The 22,746-nt window shown below is 37.1% G+C and overlaps 1 protein-coding gene across 2 annotated transcripts in view; it reads right to left on the bottom strand.

The window, feature by feature from the left end:
* Window positions 1–22,746, bottom strand: part of Cep112 (centrosomal protein 112) — a 344,883-nt gene that overhangs the window by 263,416 nt on the left and 58,721 nt on the right. Inside the window, exons 10-12 of one of the 2 annotated variants that reach the window (XM_042665492.1) lie at window positions 22,456–22,555; window positions 11,212–11,330; window positions 9,135–9,278 (exon numbers count right to left, since the gene is read on the bottom strand). In XM_042665492.1, the coding sequence (XP_042521426.1) occupies window positions 9,135–9,278; window positions 11,212–11,330; window positions 22,456–22,555 (363 nt within the window). Of the gene's footprint in view, window positions 1–9,134; window positions 9,279–11,211; window positions 11,331–22,455; window positions 22,556–22,746 lie in introns of those variants that run through there. The other variant, XM_042665493.1, reaches the window with a different exon arrangement.

Genomic DNA, 22,746 nt, shown 5'->3' on the forward strand with positions numbered 1-22,746 from the left:
GTCATAAGTCATCACTTCTATAATATAACACAATCTGTAAGAAACCAGTTTTAAAATGAATAACTTAGTCTCCAGCTTCTTCTACTCTCTAGTAGTAACATTATTATGTCATTGTATAATTATCTCTCAGTTCTTATATTTCAAGCTGCATTGAAAAAACAAACTATAATGGAAGACTAGTAATTAAGTCATCTCATTCTACAATACCCATGCAGAGTCGATCTTTCCCCAATTTGAGCAAATGAAATGCTCTACACTGAATTTATTATTTACATAGGATAATTTTTCTAATTTTACCCGATTATGATTATTTTTGTAACAATTCTTAAAATTCAAGTTCATATAAGTAAAAAATTATATCTCAAATAATAATAAAATAAAAACTGAGCCCCAGAACCAGTCCCATTAGCACAGCTCAATATCTTCCCATATTTCTCAAGCTGAGTTCTACATATAATAAATATCCATGCTTCTTATGACATATCAAGATCATATTTTACCAGTATGTCAAAGATTATTTCTCCCAAGAATCCCTTAGCAAACAATTCAAATGGTATGTATATTATATAAGATAGACAGGGAGAGAGAAAGAGAGACAGACAGACAGATAATCTATATAAGCCCACCAACTGGCCAAAACAGTGCTATAGACTGACACGAGGTCAGCAAGTCCTGGAACTGTTCCAAACAGAACAGTGATCAGAGGAGAAACAAACTAGAAATAAGGAAAAGAATTCAGAAGTCAAAAATCAGAAGAGCAGTCAATCAGGCTTGGAAGGAGAAAAGTGGGGTGAGTAGAAGAAACTAGGTTAAGTATAAGAAGATATTTTTTAGGGCTACATAATGTGGCTTAAGTGGTAGAGTGCTAGCATAGCAAGTTAAGGGCTTATGTTCAAATACCAATACTGCTTTAAAAAATTTGTTTAAAAACAATTTTTAATAGAAAAAAGATGATTATGAAACTAAGTCTTAAAATATTGAGCACCTGCTGAGACATAACTTGTGTTAAAAGGTGGTACACGTTCTGATATGCAAATAAGTGTTTATAAAAGGAACTCTTCTGTATTAAGACCTACAGCTGTTGAACTAATATTTTGTAGTTACTGAAATCAACTTTCTAATTTAAAAAACGTATTATCAGTTACTCTGCTTATTATTTATTTTAAAATCTTCTTGAACATTGTATTTTACCTATAATTCTAAATATAAAGTAAATAAAAGAAATTTAAAACATAATGTAAAGGGAAACCCTAAAGGAACATATGAAATACTGAAAAACAAGAATAATATTGGGCCAGAATAATCTTTCTTAAAGTGAATATGAAGAACCAGCAGGATATGAAAAAGCAGAGGTCTAAAAATTGGGTATAAAATAATCCAAGTAAATATGGTGATGCAGGATCATGTTTGTAGGCCATACACACTAATGTAGAAGGAGAATATAGTGGCATTTAACAACAGAAACAGGGATGGGTCCTGTAACTATGCACAGGTTATCTTCCCACATTGGGAACTTAAAGATGGCACTCGAAAGACAAGGTTGGGCTTCCTGAATTGATATGGCTTACAAGCAGAAATTACAGCTGGCAATACATTAGGGGCTCAGTTCTTGATCGCAGAAATTGGCAAGTTTTGCATTAGATATATGTAGAAGACAGGAAGAACACTGGTATGTTACTAGATGAAACACCAGTGAGGCAATAATGGTCCAGACTCAACCAGTAACTATGGAAACAGAAGGGAAGATAGCAGATCCAAGAAAAATTTCAGAGAATGATTAAGTATAATGTTAAATGAGGTAGATGAAAAATGGCTAAAGTCACAGTCTTTTAGACTCAAAACCGTCTTCAAGAGAATGAAGATGACACTGGAAATTGTGAAAATGTTTGGAAAAGAAAAACTTTGGGTATAAAATATTATAAACATAATTTTCATCCAGTCTTAGGAAATATAGAATGAACTATCAGCTGTTACTTATAAGATAAATAATACAAAAAATTACAACTAGGTACTAGTGGCTCACTCCTGTAATCTGAGCTATTTAGGAGGCTGAGATGAGATGATTGAGGTTTAAAAGCAGCCCAAGCAGAACCTATCTTCAATTAATCAACAAAATGGCAAGCTGGAGAGTGGCTCAAATGGTAGAGTGCTAGCCACAAACAAACCTAGTTAGAGCTCAAGTGTCTGTGTTCAAGTTCTAGTAGCAACAGGCACACCTGTGCACACTTGTACACATGCATGTGCGCACACACACACACACACACACACACACACACACACACACACACACACACACACACCACTTCCTATGGCTCATGCCTGTAATTCTAGATGCTAGGGAGCAATAAATCAAAAGGATCATGGTTGAGACCAAAACAGTTCACAAACCTATTGAAACCAATGGCTGGGCATGGTGGTAAGTGCCTGTCATCCCCAGTAAGCTGAGATGGGGCAGACTGCAGTTCTAGGCCAGCCTGGGGCAGAGAGGGGCGGTGGGGGGGGGGGGGGGGAGGCCGGGGTAGGGGCGTGGAGGAGGAGTTCAAGAAACCTTATCTCAATAGAAAAAGCTAGGCCTACTGGCAAATACCTGTCATTCAAGTGGGAAGTATAAACAGGAGGATAGTAATCCAGACCTATGTAGGCAAGAAACAAAATCCTATCTCAAAAATAACCAGAGCAAAAAGGGTCTGAAGCCAGGGCTCAAATGCAGTAGATTACCTGCTTAGTAAAGGAATAACTCTAAGTTTAACTTAGTCTGTGGAGCAAAGACAGGAAAAGAGGGGGAGAGAGAGATTACAAATGTTATTTTACAAACAAACATAATTGGAAACCCTGTAAGCATCCAAACTTAAAAAAGAACCATATTAGGCAAGTAAGTATTTGGAAACCCAATTTCAAATTTTATGGAATAAGGAATGACAAACCTTATTTCATGAGTCTTCTATAGAAACATGAAAGATGCACATAAAGGTGCACCAATATTAAGTATACACATGGATCAATTTTGTAATTAAAAACTACTAGAGATATAAACTACTAGGAGATAAAAACCTTTCTGGTCCCTCTGAAGCTTTATTAGACACATCCTATACATAGGTAACCACTATTCTGACTTCTGGTACCACAAATACACTTTGTCCTTTCTCAAACTTTCTATAAATAGAATCAGAGTATGTACTTGGAGGGCTAGGTTTATTCATGCAGATTATGTATCTGTGAGATTCATCCATGTCATAAGGAATAATAGTAGTTTAGCCTTTTTCAATCCTGATTGTATATCACCAAAAATCTAAAATAATACGTTAACTAGTGATGGGCTGTTTCCAGTTTGGGGCTATTGAAAATGTTGGTTTCTTTTTTTTCTTTTTCTTTTTTTGTCTGTCATGGGGCTTGAACTCTGGGCCTGTCCCTCAGCTCTTCAGCTCAAGGTGAGCATTGTACCACTTAAGCTAAGGTATCACTTCTGGTTTTCTGGTGGTTTATTGGAGTTAAGAGTTTCACGGACTTTCCTTCCCCAGTCTGGCTTTGAACCATGATCCTCAGATCTCAGCCTCCTGAGTAGCTAGGATTACAGGCATGAGCCACCAGCACCCAGCAAATGTTGCTTTCTTTTGTACACATATGCACTTGAAATATATATGCAAGCAATTTCTTTATTTACAGTGAAATTACTGAGTGATAAGATGTATATATATATGGTAAGTTTTAATAGTTACTAACAAATGAATTCATAAAATTGGATATAATATTCTGCCTATTTTTCATGTTAACTAAACTTGATGGTATGACTTTGTACCTTTATTTCCCCTCCCCTAAGGAAATGTAGTATTGTCCTTCAGTCATTAATGTGCTCATTAAATCAGCAATGCCCGTGACCAACAGAAATCATAGATATTGTTATAGTTTATTACACTGTTGGATAATTACTAAACATTGTTTACCCTCACCATTATGAAAACACACTAACTAGTAGGCTGACAGATCTTTGTTTCTTATATTCATTTGAAAACATAGCCCAGTTCAAATATATTAACACCATGGCAACTGTAACTCAATATAATTTCCCCTATAATTTTACACTATTTCAGTAATTTAAAGGTATTATTCTGAGGATTGTATAGAATTTACCAGATTGGCATCCACATCCCCAGTAAAGGGGAAACATTTAAATACTCCTGCTAAAGGTCTAAAATCTCAAAAAAGCTTCCCATACACTTTCAGCGTGGCTAAATCTGGTTATAAACAGAGCCTTCTTATTTTAGGGTCCTCCTCAAGCATCTAATAAATTTATTATAATTTTCACATTTATATGTTGTAATATTATTTTAAAAATTCAATGATTATATGTTTTTAACCATGATTCTCCTATAGGAAAATTCCTGTCAATACTAAAAACCATAAACTGACTACTCTTAAACAAGTGTCCACTTAGGATAAATGGCCATAAAACAAAACAATATTCAAGACAAAAGAAAAAGCCTGAAAGAACAACAAAATTGAGAAAGTAATTCTCAGTGACAGTTTCATCTTTCATCTTAGGTCATGCCTTGAACTCTACCTTGTTTAATTATTAAATCAGAAGCTGCTCAGCAAGACCTGTCTAGACTTGGTGATTCCTAAATTTAATCCTGCTGACAGACTCTGTCCATTTTTTCTATATTTACTATTATTACCCATGACAACATCTGAATGCTAATTATTAATTCAGTGTTCATTAAAAATAAAATGAAGTTTTTCTGACAGTGACCTCTTGGCTCCAAAGTACACTTTTTATACTATATCAAGGTTATATAAATGTTACTGTGAAAGATATTCTTAACATTATTTTTGAGTGTGTTTGCCAGTACTGGGGCTTGAACTTAGGGCCTTTGCTCTACCTTAGCTTTTTCCACTTGAACAATGCCTGTGTTTCCTGATCTTTTGCTGGTTAGATGGAATTAAAGTCTTACAGATTTGTCTGCCAGGGTAACTTAAAACCATGATCCTCAAATCTCAGGCTTTTGAAAAACCAGGATTATAGGTATGAGCCACTGATTCCCAACTTTAATATTATTTGATAAAATACATCAATAGAGTGAATATCTTAGGCAATGAATATATTTTATAAATTTCAACATTAAAATTATTTAATATTTTAAAGCTATAAAAATTTAGGATTTTTAGATAATAAAAATATATTTTATATTCAGTTTTGGGGTTTATCCACAGCTCTGAATAACAAAGAAATAGTTATGCACATATATCCACAGCACCATTATTCACAATAACCAAAAAGTGAATGGATAGACACAATGTGGCACATACACACAACTGAATATTATTCAGCATTAAAAATATAAAGAAGTGCTGATAGATATTATAAAATAGATGTACTGTTAGGACATTCTGCTAAGTGAAATAGCCATTGCTAAAGGGTAACTAATATACAATTCTGCTTATATGAGACACCTACAGTTGTCAAATTCATGAAGCGAATGTAGAGGCTAGTTACTAGAGACTAGATGATAGGACAAATGAAGTTACTGATTTATAGATACAGATTAGACTGAGAAAGAAGAAAAATCTGGACACAGATGAAATGTTGATTGCACAATACTAATAAATACTAAATACTACTAAAACTTCATTTTATTTTTAATGAACACTGAATTAATAATCAGCATTCAGATGTTGTCATGGGTAATAATAGTAAATATAGAAAAAATGGACAGAGTCTGTCAGCAGGATTAAATTTAGGAATCACCAAGTCTAGACAGGTCTTGCTGAGCAGCTTCTGATTTAATAATTAAACAAGGTAGAGTTCAAATCTATATGCAAAAAGGTGTTTTACACAGCAAAAGTATACAACCATTATACAATAATGTATGAGTCAGAAATAAATATTGCAAGAAATATTCTAAAGAAAAGATGTTCTTCGAGTTCTGTTTCTATATAAACTTGATAAGCTGTTTAAAGCCATACATCAAAGAAAAGGATTTAGTTGGTGCTTGCTACTTTAACAGTTCACTCTACGACATATCAACAATATACTTGGGTAGCTGACTCCTGTCCAAATTGCACAGCTTTAAATTCAAGAAAGTGTTTGGACAAAGCCATGCTGGGTGGGAGGTTGTGAATGTTAAATGAGGACTGAGTTGATGATGACTAGCTGACTGGGCTATTCTGTTATGTCATATAATACATCTGTAACAAAAGTGAACAGAAGAACTTGTCTTGGTTAAGAGAAGTCCTCAACTACATGCATATCAGCCTGCCTGCAGAACACGTTGACTGCATCTCAGAAAGTCAGATGAGCTTCCACAACGATGAAGCATTCATTTGCTCTGACCTACACTCTGCTCTATGAGGAGGCACATTTCAAGTGATGGGACTCCTACCCCATACACTACACAAGAGGCTCTTTGGGGATGCTCTAACTCAAACTCACTTTAGAGATTGTGGCTGGTCTCTGTTGTGCAGTTTCCTTCCTAATCTTCTCAATAAAGGAACTTTTTTGGTTTATCCAAGTAGTGTGTGTAACTCTCACTAAGATGTTCTACTAAGAAAATTTGTCAGAGTGGCCGTATCACTATCTTCCCTTTGCTTAGTTCACACCAGCATTAGGTATTTTCAGCAAAAGGATCAGTTTAAAAGAATTTTTAAAGGAAGAAAATTTCTCTGACCTAATAATCAGAAAAAAATTGCAAAGGCATCAATCAATCTGGTCAAACCTATTACCAAACTTCAAGGGATTGCTGTCTGTTGTTACATGTAAATCTGTATCAAATGAAGTAATGAAGTAACCCATTTATATATAGTGCATTCCAGTGAAGCGTAAGGACAATAATTAAGAAGATAATTTCTAATAAAACTCTCCCTCTTTGCAGATGACATGATCGTGTATTTAAAGAATCCCATAGACTCCACTCCCAAATTACTCAAGCTGATTCAAAACTTTGGCAAAGTAGCAGGTTATAAAATTAACCCCCAAAAATCAATGGCTTTTCTGTATGCCAACAATGAGAAAAGTGTGGCTGAAATTAGGAAAGCAACTCCATTTGTAATAGCCCCACAAAAAATAAAATACCTAGGAATTAACTAAAGAAGTGAAGGACCTCTATGATGAAAACTTTAAAATCTGGAAAAAGGAAATCAACACAGAACTAAAAAAATGGCAAAGCCTCCCATGCTCCTGGATTGGAAAGATTAACATCGTGAAAATGGCAATACTTCCCAAGGCTATCTACAAATTCAACGCAATACCTATCAAAATTCCAACCTCATTCTTCAAGGAAATAGAAGAGGCAATCCAAAAATTCATATGGAACAATAAAAGACCCCGAATAGCAAAAACGCTCCTCAACGGAAAGAACACTGCTGGAGGAATATCAATACCAAATTTCAAACTCTACTATAAAGCCATAGTAATCAAAACAGCTTGGTATTGGCATAAGAACAGACCTCAGGACCAATGGAATAGAATTGAAAACCCAGAAATGAACCTACAGACCTATAGCCATCTAATCTTCGATAAGGGAGCTAAAACAATAGAATGGAAGAAAGACAGCCTCTTCAGTAAATGGTGCTGGCAAAACTGGTTAACTACATGTAGAAAACTAAAGCTAGACCCTTATATATCACCCTGCACCAGAATCAACTCCAAATGGATCAAAGACCTTGAACTCAAAGCAGACACTCTGAAAACATTACAGGATGGAATAGGAGAAACCCTAGGTCTCCTTGGCTCAGGCCGAAATTTTCTGAATAGAGACCCAGAAACACAACAAATCAAAGAAAGGTTGGACAAATGGGATTGCATAAAGTTGCAGAGCTTCTGCAGGGCAAATGACATAGCTAGCAAGATCAATAGAAAGCCCACGGATTGGGAGAAGATCTTCACTAGCCATACAACGGACAAGGGTCTCATATCTAAAATATACTTGGAACTCAAAAAATTAAACCCCCCAACAACAAATCCTCAAAGAAACAACTGCCCAATAAGTAAGTGGGCGAAAGACCTAAAGAGAAGCTTCTCTGAAGAAGAAAGAAGGATGGCCAATAGACACATGAAGAAATGTTCAACATCCCTAGCCATAAAAGAAATGCAAATCAAAACAACATTGAGATATCACCTCACTCCAGTTAGAACGGCAAAAATCAAGAACTCTAACAACAACAGATGCTGGAGGGGATGTGGACAGAAAGGAACCTTACTTCATTGTTGGTGGGAATGTAAACTTGTTCAACCACTTTGGAAAGCAGTATGGAGGTTCCTCAAAAGACTTCACATAGAACTCCCCCATGACCCAGCAATCCCACTTTTGGGCATTTACCCAAATGTTTACAAACAAGACCACACTAAAGCTACCAGCACAACTATGTTTATTGCAGCATTATTTACCATAGCTAAGATATGGAACCAACTCAGATGCCCCTCAGTAGATGAATGAATCAAGAAAATGTGGTATATATACACAATGGAATTCTATGCCTCCATCAGAAAGAATGACATTTCCCCATTTGTTAGGAAATGGAAAAACTTGGAAAAAATTATATTAAGTGATGTAAGCCAGGCCCAAAGAAACATAGGTCCCATGGTTTCCCTTATTTGCAATATCTAGTATATGTATGAGTCAAGCGGAAAAGGTCAGATAATGTGATGTCAGGAAAATGAACCCTCAGATATGTATTTTAATGTTTTTTTCTTTCATGCATGTGTTTCTAACGCATTTATAAGATTATCTCTTTGTTGCTTTGTATGTCCTTCCCCCACAGTATAACCCCTGCTTTCACTATATTTGATGTCAGTATAACTTGTGGAGGAGATGGGGAAAAACCAGTTGTTTAAGGATACAGGTGGACCTGTTGCAACAATGAGAAGTACAAGTTGTCATGTCCAAAACGAGCTTTACAACATCGGTGCGGTGGGGGGGGGGAGGAGAAGAATTGGGATGGGGGGGAGGGGGGAGGCTGGGAAGGGATGTGAAGGGTAAACCAAAGGAGGAGGCTGCAATGCTTGGTAAGATATGTACGCACTATCCTGCCCATGTAATTGTAACCCCTCTGTACAGTATGTTCACAAATAAAATAAAATTAAATTAAAAAAAAAAGAAGATAATTTCTAAACATGTCATAAAGAATAAAACAACACTTACTGTTGACTGTGTTTGTGCCATGTATTCATTCTCCATTTTATTCAAACGTACATTTGTGTCCTGAAGCAGTTCTTGAATATTCTCAGTGTGTCGCTTTTGAAGCTCAAACTTTTCCTTTTCCATTTCTGCCACAGCATTGTGGAGCTACATAATGAAATCAAGAGTCTCACTACTATTAAACAGTATTTTGCAATTCAGAAAAAATCTCTAACATTCCTATTTATAGCTACAATAGTGAGGTGAACCATAAGAAATATAAAGTCCAAAGTAAACATTAAGTAAAATCATATAAAACATGATTAACCTTGGATTTAGTTTGGCTAGCATGTATAAAGCCTTGGGTTCAATCCCATACCGTAAAACAGCATGATTAAGAAAAAATATTTTTTTCTTTGCTTTCTTGAAGATTTTAGTGGATGAGCCAATATCATAGGAAATTATCTGCTAAAGGTATAAGCAAATAAATCAGACAGCCAATATAATATCTCCATTAAACATTAATAACAATTTGGAATCAGAAAAATAAAAATATTTATAGTACTACTAATTAGAAATAGTATCTACTATTCATTTTATTAAATATAAATTTTATGACATTAATGCTAAAAATGATCTCTCTTTACTCAGACCCCAAATCAGAAACTACTTTTAGCCATCCTATCATTTATACAAACACAAACTCAAAGGTTGTATTTATAAATCAAATAGAATGAACATAATGCCTGAGAAGTACTATGTATTATTTGTGTCATGTATGAGTCTTTATTGATAAAGACTAATATATGTATTCTGTTAAATGGAAATATCCATATAAACTATGGAAAAGAAGATAATGACAAATATGGAAAGTCCAGAGGTTCAGTGGACAGCTTCTGAAGAGGACTGAGTCTATGTTCTCAGCCTTGCAGGTACTCCTTCATTTTATCTTAATAGGAATGGACTGTCCTCTGCTTCTTAAATCACTCACTAGGTGGGGAGAACAAGAGATCAGAACAATCTCCATGATACGTTTGAGTCACTATTAAAAAATGAGAAAAAATAAATAAAAAATAAAAAATGAGGATGGGACAAGAACTTGACATGGGCAGTGTGAAATCTTATTTGACTAGAAAGGTATTGGAAAAAAAGGAAAGACTGAGAAGTTGTGAGAACCAAAGGTTTGCAAGGCAATTATATGGTAACACATTATTTGACAAGGATGCTCAGCCATAGACATACAGCAGATCTTTGGCTTTCACAAACTTAACATATGATATTTTATACTTCTTATAAGTACCATGCGCTAACCGACTGCACAACTGGAGCTCCGATATTTTATACTTCTACAAAGTTCCCAAATTTCTGATAAAGTTCATATGTTTTGTAGAAATGTCTTAAATATACATTTTAAAGACAGTGTCATCTTGAGTATTCAAAAGTCAATCCCTTAACTTATAGAAAACTATCACCAAGCCACAGGACCAACATCTATATTCCTTCATATGCAATTAATTATGACATCTCCACTAGTAATGCTGTTCACATCAAAAATAAGTTTTTACTACAAATTCTAGTCTCATATTATGCTGTCTAAAATTTCAAGAAAGAAATAAATCACAAATTAAAACTGTTATTTTCCTTAAAATCTAATGGCTGTGGGAAAAAAAATGAACCAGAAGATCTAAGTAAAAAGTTTGTTTTCTAGCCATGCACAGGTAGCTCACACTTATAATTGCTAGGTATTCAAGAGGCTGAGCTCTGGAGGACTGAGGTTTAAGGGCAGCCAAGGCAGAGGAGTTCACTAGATTCCATCTCCCAAATAGTCAGCCAAAAACAATGCTGGATGCATGGCTCAAGTGGTAAAACACAGGCTTAGCAAGCATAAAGACCTGAATTTAACCCATCCCCCCAAAAAGTATCTTTCTAAGTGAAAACTATTTTATAACACGATGGATGTCTGGAAGAAAATATATCAAAACATAAAAAGTACTTATTTCTAACTCTAAATGTGTTCAAGTTTTTTTATACCTTTCAGTATATTCTGTTAATTATTTCTAGTTAAATAATTTGTCTGAAGCTAGTATTTTAGGAAGCTCACCTTTTTCTCCCAGTCATTATTCAGAGATTCTGCACTTTGTTCACATATCTTTTTGAGCTCTATAATCTGGTTTTCCTTAGTCTCTCTGATAACTTGGCAGTCACGTATAAGGGCCTGAACTGTCAAAAATGATGAAAATATAGTTAAGCTAGTTCTAGAAACCACTTAAAGAGTTTAATGACATAAAATATAGCATAATAGTTAAGAGCTATAATTCAATTTGTCACAAATCTTCTTGATTCTAAGTTTCTTATTTCTTGCTCTTTTCCCCATTTCTACCATCATGCACATCCTTGACTGAATTCAACCTTAACTTCCCTCTAGAAAGTTTGAGCACTACGATAAGCCTCAAGTATCCTTCCCCTCTAATGGCTTCCCTGTCACATTAAGAAAAAGTTTTCCTTTCCTAAAGGAAAAAAGGCCAAATGCCGCTTAGGAAACTAGCTAGTCATGATCCAGCTATTCTCTGTCCACAGCCTTCGGCTTTTTGATATCTTAAACCTGCAGCGCCAACACACCAGCTTGTCTGCAGATTACTGAGAATGTGTTCTTTTATGTACAATTTCCCAAATATGATCACCAATCTTCCTGGGATGTCCTCTTTCCCTGGAAAAGACCTGTCACTCCTGGGTTTCAGGACAAATGTCACATATAAACTTTTCACAACCAGGTTCCTCCATCCATGGACAGAGAGATTTTTCTTTATTTCCATGAAACTATGCATATTCCTCCATTGTCACTTAAGATACCACAGTAATTTGTTTGTCTATTTTGGGAGGGGGGAGTCATGGGGCTTGAACTCTGGGCCTGGGCACTGTCCTTGAGCTCTTCAGCTCAAGGCAAGAGCTCTACCACTCGAGCCACCATTTCTGATTTTAGAGCCTCACGGACTTTTCTTGCCCAGACTGGCTTTGAATTGAGATCCCCAGATCTCTGCCTCTTGAGTAGCTAGGATTACAGGCATAAACCTCTGGTACCCGGCTGTCTATTTCTTTTTTTTTTTTTTTTTAATTTAATTTTATTTTATTTGAGAACATACTGTACAGAGGGGTTACAATTACATGGGCAGGATAATGCATACATTTCTTACCAAGCATTGCAGCCTCCTCCTTTGTTTACCCTTCACCTCCCTTCCCAGCCGCCCCCCTCCCCCCCCACCCAATCCCTCCCCCCCCTCCCCCCCCCCCCCACACCGACATTGTAAAGCTCGTTTTTTTTTTTTTTTTTTTTTAATTTTATTTTATTTTATTTGAGAACATACTGTACAGAGGGGTTACAATTACATGGGCAGGATAATGCATACATTTCTTACCAAGCATTGCAGCCTCCTCCTTTGTTTACCCTTCACCTCCCTTCCCAGCCGCCCCCCTCCCCCCCCACCCAATCCCTCCCCCCCTCTCCCCCCCCCCCCACACCGACATTGTAAAGCTCGTTTTTGACATGACATTTTGTACTTCTCATTGTTGCAACAGGTCCACCTGAATCCTTAAACGACTTGTTTGTCCCCATCTCCTCCACAAGTTATACTGACATCAAATATAGTGAAAGCGGGGGTTACATTGTGGGGGAGGGACATACAAAGCAACAAAGAAATAATCTTATAAATGCGTTAGAAACACATGCATGAAAGAAAAAAAACATTAAAATACATATTTAAGGGTTCGTTTTCCTAACATCACATTATCTGACCTTTTCTGCTTGACTCATACATATACTAGATATTGCAAATAAGGGAAACCATGGGACCTATGTTTCTTTGGGCCTGGCTTACTTCACTTAATATAATTTTTTCCAAGCCTTTCCATTTCCTAACAAATGGGGAAATGGCATTCTTTCTGATGGAGGCATAGAATTCCATTGTGTATATATACCACATTTTCTTGATCCATTCATCTACTGAGGGGCATCTGGGTTGGTTCCATATCTTAGCTATGGTAAATAATGCTGCAATAAACATAGTTGTGCTGGTAGCTTTAGTGTGGTCTTGTTTGTAAACATTTGGGTAAATGCCCAAAAGTGGGATTGCTGGGTCATAGGGGAGTTCTATGTGAAGTCTTTTGAGGAACCTCCATACTGCTTTCCAAAGTGGTTGAACAAGTTTACATTCCCACCAACAATGAAGTAAGGTTCCTTTCTGTCCACATCTCCTCCAGCATCTGTTGTTGTTAGAGTTCTTGATTTTTGCCGTTCTAACTGGAGTGAGGTGATATCTCAATGTTGTTTTGATTTGCATTTCTTTTATGGCTAGGGATGTTGAACATTTCTTCATGTGTCTATTGGCCATCCTTCTTTCTTCTTCAGAGAAGTTTCTCTTTAAGTCTTTCGCCCACTTATTTATTGGGCAGTTGTTTCTTTGAGGATTTGTTGTTGGGGGGTTTAATTTTTTGAGTTCCAAGTATATTTTAGATATGAGACCCTTGTCCGTTGTATGGCTAGTGAAGATCTTCTCCCAATCCGTGGGCTTTCTATTGATCTTGCTAGCTATGTCATTTGCCCTGCAGAAGCTCTGCAACTTTATGCAGTCCCATTTGTCCAACCTTTCTTTGATTTGTTGTGTTTCCGGGTCTCTATTCAGAAAATTTCGGCCTGAGCCAAGGAGACCTAGGGTTTCTCCTATTCCATCCTGTAATGTTTTCAGAGTGTCTGCTTTTTTTTTTTTTTTTTTTTAATTTTATTTTATTTTAATTGAGAACATACTGTACAGAGGGGTTACAATTACATGGGCAGGAAAATGCATACATTTCTTACCAAGCATTGCAGCCTCCTCCTTTGTTTACCCTTCACCTCCCTTCCCAGCCTCCCCTCTCCCCCCCACCCAATCATACCCCCCCCCCCCAACGACATTGTAAAGCTGGTTTTGACATGACATTTTGTACTTCTCATTGTTGCAACAGGTCCACCTGAATCCTTAAACGACTTGTTTGTCCCCGTCTCCTCCACATGTTATAATGATATCAAATATAGTGAAAGCGGGGGTTACACTGTGGGGGAGGGACATACAAAGCAACAAAGAAATAATCTTATAAATGCGTTAGAAACACATGCATGAAAGAAACAAAAACATTAAAATACATATTTGGGGATTCGTTTTCCTAACATCACATTCTCTGACTTTTTCCGCTTGACTCATACCTATACTAGATATTGCAAATAAGGGAAACCATGGGACCTATGTTTCTTTGGGCCTGGCTTACTTCACTTAATATAATTTTTTCCAAGCCTTTCCATTTCCTAACAAATGGGGAAATGTCATTCTTTCTGATGGAGGCATAGAATTCCATTGTGTATATATACCACATCTTCTTGATCCATTCATCTACTGAGGGGCATCTGGGTTGGTTCCATCTCTTAGCTATGGTAAATAATGCTGCAATAAACATAGTTGTGCTGGTAGCTTTAGTGTGGCCTTGTTTGTGGCCATTTGGGTAAATGCCCAAAAGTGGGATTGCTGGGTCATTGGGGAGCTCTATATGGAGTCTTTTGAGGAACCTCCATACTGCTTTCCAAAGTGGTTGAACAAGTTTACATTCCCACCAACAATGAAGTAAGGTTCCTTTCTGTCCACATCCCCTCCAGCATCTGTTGTTGTTAGAGTTCTTGATTTTTGCCGTTCTAACTGGAGTGAGGTGATATCTCAATGTTGTTTTGATTTGCATTTCTTTTATGGCTAGGGATGTTGAACATTTCTTCATGTGTCTATTGGCCATCCTTCTTTCTTCTTCAGAGAAGCTTCTCTTTAGGTCTTTCGCCCACTTACTTATTGGGCAGTTGTTTCTTTGAGGATTTGTTGTTGGGGGGTTTAATTTTTTGAGTTCCAAGTATATTTTAGATATGAGACCCTTGTCCGTTGTATGGCTAGTGAAGATCTTCTCCCAATCCGTGGGCTTTCTATTGATCTTGCTAGCTATGTCATTTGCCCTGCAGAAGCTCTGCAACCTTATACAATCCCATTTGTCCAACCTTTCTTTGATTTGTTGTGTTTCCGGGTCTCTATTCAGAAAATTTCGGCCTGAGCCAAGGAGACCCAGGGTTTCTCCTATTCCATCCTGTAATGTTTTCAGAGTGTCTGCTTTGAGTTCAAGGTCTTTGATCCATTTGGAGTTGATTCTGGTGCAGGGTGATATATAAGGATCTAGCTTTAGTTTTCTACATGTAGTTAACCAGTTTTGCCAGCACCATTTACTGAAGAGGCTGTCTTTCTTCCATTCTATTGTTTTAGCTCCCTTATCGAAGATTAGATGGCTATAGGTCTGTAGGTTCATTTCTGGGTTTTCAATTCTATTCCATTGGTCCTGAGGTCTGTTCTTATGCCAATACCAAGCTGTTTTGATTACTATGGCTTTATAGTAGAGTTTGAAATTTGGTATTGATATTCCTCCAGCAGTGTTCTTTCCGTTGAGGAGCGTTTTTGCTATTCGGGGTCTTTTATTGTTCCATATGAATTTTTGGATTGCCTCTTCTATTTCCTTGAAGAATGAGGTTGGAATTTTGATAGGTATTGCGTTGAATTTGTAGATAGCCTTGGGAAGTATTGCCATCCAGGAGCATGGGAGGTTTTGCCATTTTTTAAGTTCTGTGTTGATTTCCTTTTTCCAGATTTTAAAGTTTTCATCATAGAGGTCCTTCACTTCTTTAGTTAATTCCTAGGTATTTTATTTTTTGTGGGGCTATTACAAATGGAGTTGCTTTCCTAATTTCAGCCACACTTTTCTCATTGTTGGCATACAGAAAAGCCATTGATTTTTGGGGTTAATTTTATAACCTGCTACTTTGCCAAAGTTTTGAATCAGCTTGAGTAATTTGGGAGTGGAGTCTGGGATTCTTTAAATACACGATCATGTCATCTGCAAAGAGGGAAAGTTTTATTTCTTCTTTCCCTATTTGGATCCCCTTTATGTCTGCATCTTGTCTTATTGCTGTAGCTAGGCATTCTAATACTAGATTGAAGAGAAGTGGAGAGAGTGGGCATCCTTGTCTTGTTCCTGAGTTAAGAGGAAATGGCTTTAGTTTTTCACCATTGAGTATAATGCTGGCTGTAGGTTTGTCATATACAGCCTTTATTGTATTGAGGAATGTTCCATGGATTCCTAATTTTTCCAAAACCTTCATCATAAAGGGGTGTTGGATCTTGTCGAATGCTTTTGCTGCGTCTATTGAGATAACCATGTGGTTCCTATTCTTGCTCCTGTTGATGTGATGAATAATATTAATTGATTTGCGTATATTGAACCAGCTTTGCATCCCTGAAATGAATCCTGTTTGATCGTGGTGTATGATTTTTTGGATGAATTGTTGAAGTCGATTGGCCAAAATTTTGTTGAGAAGTTTTGCATCAATGTTCATCAAAGAAATGGGTCTATAGTTCTCTTTCTTTGATGAGTCCCTGCCTGGTTTTGGGATGAGGGTTATGATGGCTTCATAGAATGTGTTCGGTAGTGAGCTTTCTCTTTCAATTTCATTGAAGAGTTGGAGGAGGATTGGTGTGAGCTCTGCTTTGAAGGCCTTGTAAAATTCCGCTGTAAAACCATCTGGTCCTGGACTTTTCTTAGCTGGGAGGTCTCTTATTGCTGTTTCTATTTCAGTGCTTGATATGGGCCTGTTAAGATAGTTTAACTCATCTTGGTTTAGTTTTGGCATGTCAATATTTGCTAGTAAGAGGTCCATTTCTGTCAAGTTGTCAAACTTATTAGCATAAAGTTTTGAGAAGTATTTCCTTATAATGTTCTGAATCTTGGTTGTTTCCGTGGTGATGTTTCCATTCTCATCTCTGAGTTTATTAATTTGGGTGTGTTCTCTTCTTTTTCTGATAAGATTTGCTAAGGGTCTGTCAATTTTGTTAAGTTTTTCGAAGAACCAACTCTTTGTTTTGTTGATTCTTTCTATAGTTTTTTTGGATTCTAATTCATTTAATTCTGATTTAATTTTGATTATATCTTTCCGTCTACTGGATTGGGGTTTATCTTGCTGCTCTTTTTCACGGAGGTTTAGATGTATCATTAAATTGTTAGTTTCAGATCTCTCCAATTTGTTGATGTAGGAGCTCAGAGCTATAAACTTGCCTCTGAGTACTGCCTTTGCTGTGTCCCAGAGGAGCTGGTAATTTGTGTGTTCATTTTTGTTGAATAGCATGAACATTTGAATTTCCTTTCTAATCTCTTCCATGACCCATTCATGATTCAGCAGTGTGTTGTTCAGCCTCCATGTGGTACTGGACTTTCTTTGGTGGCTTTTGGTGTTGAGTTCTAATTTTATTCCCTTGTGGTCAGAGAGAATACAAGGTATAGCTTCAATGTTTCTGAATTTAGACAAGTTTGCTTTGTGGCCTAAAATGTGGTCTATTTTAGAAAACGTCCCATGTGCTGCTGAGAAAAACGTGTATTCTGATGCTGCTGGGTGAAATGTTCGGTAGATGTCTGTTAAGTCTAGAGATCTATGCAGCTGTTAAATCTGCGGTTTCCCTGTTGAGTTTTTGCCGAGTTGATCTATCTAGTGGGGAGAGTGGTGTGTTAAAATCCCCAACAATTAATGTCTTTGGATCTATATGGGATTTGAGGGAAAGTAGTGTTTCTTTGATAAATTTGGGTGCTCCATTGTTTGGTGAAAAGATATTTAGAATTGTAATATCCTCCTGAAGGAGAGATCCTTTAATTAGTATGTAGCAACCTTCTTTATCTCTTCTCACGAATTTTAATTTGAAGTCTATTTTATCTGATATTAAGATTGCAACTCCCGCCTGTTTATGGGGGCCGTTTGCTTGGTAGATTTTGTTCCAGCCTTTAACATTGAAAATGTGTTTGTTTTTATGGGCAAGATGTGACTCCTGCAGGCAGCAGATAGAAGGGTCTTGTTTTTTAATCCAACTAGACAGTCTATGTCGCTTAATTGGAGAGTTCAGTCCGTTAACGTTAAGAGATAGGACTGAGAGGTATTTGGGAGTTCCTGCCATGTTATCTACCTTCTTGGGGGCTGCGAAAAATGGGTTCTTCCTATGGTTCTTGGATTCTCAGTTTGGGTGCAGTTTCTTGGCCTTTATTGCAGTCTTGTTGGTTTTCTATGTGTAGGACATCTTTAAGAATCTTTTGTAGGGCTGGTTTGGTGGAGATGTATTGTTTCAATTTTTCTTTGCTATGGAAGGTTTTTATTTGGCCTTCAGTTATGAAGGAGAGTTTAGCTGGGTACAGTATTCTTGGTTGATAGTTGTTTGTTTTTAGGGCATGGCATACATCATTCCAGGCTCTTCTTGCTTTGATTGTCTCTGCTGAGAAATCTGAGGTGATTCTAACTGGTTTCCCTTTATAGGTGATTACCCTTTTCTCCTTGACAGCTTTAAGGATCTTTTCCTTGTTCTGAGTTGATCCTGTGTGGATTATAATGTGACGGTGGAATGTCCTATTCTGGTCTGGTCTATTTGGGGTTCTAAAGGCTTCTTGTATCTGAATAGGCCTATCTTTTTGCATGTTTGGGAAGTTCTCTGCTAGGATCCTGTTAAACAAATTTCCTAGACCATTAACTTCTGTTTCTAGGTGCTCCTCTACACCCATTATCCTTAGATTAGGCCTTCTCATGGTGTCTTCCAGGTGTTGGATAGATCTATCGTATTTCTTGGACTTGTCTTGGATGGTTGCATGTTCTTTCTCTATAATATCTAGGCTGTCTTCAATCCCTGAGATTCGATCTTCTGCATGGTCTAACCTGCTGTCAAGACTCTCTACTTTGTTTTTTATCTCTTTTCCTTCTAATTGGTCAGCTTTGATGGCTTCAAGTTCTTTGTTGAAGCTCTGTTTTAGGTCTTGTATGAATTTCTTTACTTCCTTAATTTGGTGTTCAGTGTTTGTTCTCAAATCACTTAGTTGATTGGTTATGGTTTCTTTGGACTCCCATTCCTTCTGTTGGGTTCCATTCAGCATTCCCTTTGTGGTCTCCCTGACTTCCTTCAGCTCTTTGTTAATGGATTCCATGAATGCCTTTAGTGATCTTTGTGTGTTCTCTATCTGGTCTCTCAATTCCTGTATTACTCTTTGATTAGCTTCCTCCCATTCGTGGGATTCCTGCAGTTCTCTTTCCTCCCGTATGTGGGATTCCTGTAGTTCTCTTTGAGTGTTCTCAGCCTGCTCACGCCATTCCTCCCTTTCTCTTTGAGTAATCTCAAGTTGTTCACGCAAATCCTGTATCAGTTTTTGAGTAGCTTCCTCACGCTTATGATATTCCTGTATAAACTTCTGGGATGCCTCCTCTCTCTCCCTATCACGCTCATACAGAGTCCTTTGTAAGTTGTCAAACTTCTCATTTATCATGTTGGCCAGCAGTGTTTGTAGAGCTATTTGGGAACTCTCCTCTGGATTATTCATTATCTGTTCTGACCCCTGATTATCAAGATTGGGAATTGAGATACCCGGATTTGCCATTTTTCTTGTGTTTTTCCGGCTTACTCTGCCCATTTGAGATGAAGATAGCACCAGTTTTGTGCTAGAACACTATCTTAAGGCAACCATCAACCAAAGTTTGCATTTGTACAGTCAATAGTCTACAGATACAATCTAGTTCAACAGATACATCTATTCAACATCAAACAAATGTATGTTAATGGGCTTCGAACCGCAGAGAAGAATTTGGAAAACCAGAAATTATTAGGGTTAGGGAGAGATGTGGGTAAAAAATAGGGATAGATTGGTGTGGGGAGGCACAGGGAGAGTTAACTATGTCCTAATCACAATGCAGGAAATAGGCTGGGTAGGATGCAAGTAGAGATAGAGAGGAAAAGAAGAAAGGGAAAGGGGAATGAGAAGAGACCAGAAAAAAAAAATAGAAACGTAAAAATTAATGTTATTATAGAGATTAAAAGACCATCTATCTAGAGAGGAATGTGAATATATTGAGAGAAGGGGAGGGACATAGAGGAGATGTGAAAAGCTTAAAATATTATATAGGTATAAAGAGGTAGTACTGCTATTAAGGAATTTAAGTCTCAGAGGTTTTGAATTGAGTAATAAATTTGTGGATTAAGTGTGTACACAATGGGGGATAGGGTCTACTAGTTAACTACGGGTTTATCTGAGGATGTGCAAGACAAGAGTTAAGTCACATAAAGAAGAACAAAAGAGAGGAAAAGGTGAAACGGATAGGAAAGGGAGAAGAAAAGATCAGAAGTTCAGTAGAGCTAGACAAAAAACAAAAAGATAATTAAGAAAGAAAGAAAAAGAGAAAGAAGACAAGAAAAGAAAGGAAAACACACATTCACGTATTCCTAAAATAAAAATTTTAAGAGGAAAAAAAAAAGTTACTGGAAAACAATTATTTTTTCAAAAGAGGCAAAAATTAAAGATTAATAAAAGTTTTAGAAAAGGAAAAAAATTTTTTTATATATATAAGGTACCAAAAAAAAAAAGAAAAAAGAAAAAAAAGAAGAAGAAGAAAAAAAAAAGTTCTTTGATTTATTTATTTTTTTTTGGGGGGGGGAGGAGTGGGAAGAATCCTGTATCTCCCTTTTGTCTGTAACCAGCCTCTTGTTGGAGTCTCTGGTCAGCTTGAGGTCCTGTGGCTTGATTGGTTTCTTAAGTCAGTTTGTTCGAACAGGCAGAAAAATGCTCTGCTTTATCCAAGATTTTGAGATCCCCCTCCCAGGTTAGTTTAATGGGAGGGTGATCTGTTTTGAGAATCACAAAAGAGGGGGATGCAGTGATGAGGCTAGGTTCTGGGTAGAGTTGAGGCCTTTCAACAAACAGTAGCTTTTCCCGGGGGCTATTTTGTGAAAAAACTCACAGAGCCCAGCCTGGAGCCATTCTCAGGGTTTCTGTTTTTCAATTGATTGTGGAGGCTGCTAGAGGGAGGGGCAGCCTCTGGCTCTGGTTACCCAGTGAGGAGAGCCACTCCAATGGCTGGCGCCTGAGCTGGGTGACTTTTCCCTGGATGGAACTGAGTCTGTGAGGTCACTTCGCCGTTAAGTTCTTGTGACCTGCTAAATGACTCGTTTTATTCCAAGGCCTGAGCTGGAGCTAGCAGCTCCTCCGAGCTTTGTCGGTATCCAAGATGGAGATCACCGGTGCTGGGGGGGGGAGGGGTGGCCTTCCCTCCTCTGCTCCCTGAGAAGGAGTGAGGACGTCGGGCTTCTACTCACACCGAGTCTTGGATCCTGGGTCGTCTCTGGTCTGCAAACTGCAGGATGAAGATGTCCGCTCCTTGTTGGTTCTTGCTAGTGTTGAGTAGAATCCGCTCGTCCGCTGTGTCTGGCTCCTTCGTCCCGGACTCTCTGTGTCTCAGGTATGACCGCGACCCTGCCGCAGCTGTGGCGGTTGCTGGCAAGCGCTCAGATGTGTCTCCTTGCCTTGGCTTCCCCTCTCTTGACTAACTCTCTGTCCTGTGATGGCACACTTGGTGTGATTCTCTGGTTTAGGAGTGTTCACTGGAACTCTAAAACTGCTTTCTATGCGAGAGCTTGTTCAGATTCCAGCTTCTCCTCCGCCATCTTCCGACTATGTATCTGTCTATTTCTTTTTTAAGAAGACTATTTTCACTGAAGACAAAGATATCTCAAGTTCAACATTTTATCTATAGGGTGTAACAAAGCCACCCAGGCAATCTCAGAGAAGATAAGATATGTGCTGATGAAGAAGGGGACCCATCATTTCAACCTGTTGTTGCTCCTAGACACTTCAGAATCACTAAGGTTTATGTTATTAAAAGAGAATCATTTTTAAACTAAGCATTTCTCACATAAGCCATTTATAATTCTTCCCTAAAATTGTCACTGATCTGAGAAAATTCTAATATATTTGTGTCACCTAGATAAAAAATTCAACTACACTTTACTCCAAGGTAGTAATTTCTTGTTACTAAATAAAGTTGTATTCAGCTCTTTTAAGACTGTAGAATTTTCAGAAACATTTCTCTAGAAATTTCATTCTTACATCTCAATAATGCAATAAGAAAACTGTGGTATTTCTTGAAAACATAACATTCTCCCTTGTTGATTTTGAGGTTTTTATCCTTAATTATAGTCAATTTAATACTTGATTACATGTTTTATTTTCCTTCTTAATGAATGTGTAAATGCAGCAATACGTTTTAAAAGTTTGTCAATTGTACTATCACCACTACACACACACACACACACACATGCACGCACACACAATCATTCACCCACCACATAAAAGCCCACATAAATTTCACAAAAGATCAGAAATGAAAATGTACTTTGAAAATTAACAGCCATTAAAATAAAAAATATTATTAGTAACCATACATCACCTTTCTTTTCAAGCTTTCTTATAGTCTCTTCAGTTTCATTTTGTTTTTTTCTGTATAAAGTTTTCAGTTCTTCTATTTCATTATTCTTTCTTTCTAAAATCTGAAAATTAACATAAAATGCCAAGTATACTGGATTAAGTATATAACTTATAATTTTTTAATGAGCTAAATATTTTTGCAAGTCTATCTTAGTCAATTTCATAAATGTTTCCTTAACTAAAATTGTAAATGTGATAATACATTAAGAAAATCATTGGGATAGATTGGTAAATTATTGGGGTAAGTGAGGGA

This window comes from Dipodomys spectabilis, unplaced genomic scaffold, assembly GCF_019054845.1.
Source record: "Dipodomys spectabilis isolate Male_0828 unplaced genomic scaffold, ASM1905484v1 ptg000329l, whole genome shotgun sequence".
NCBI classification, from domain to species: Eukaryota; Metazoa; Chordata; class Mammalia; order Rodentia; family Heteromyidae; genus Dipodomys; species Dipodomys spectabilis.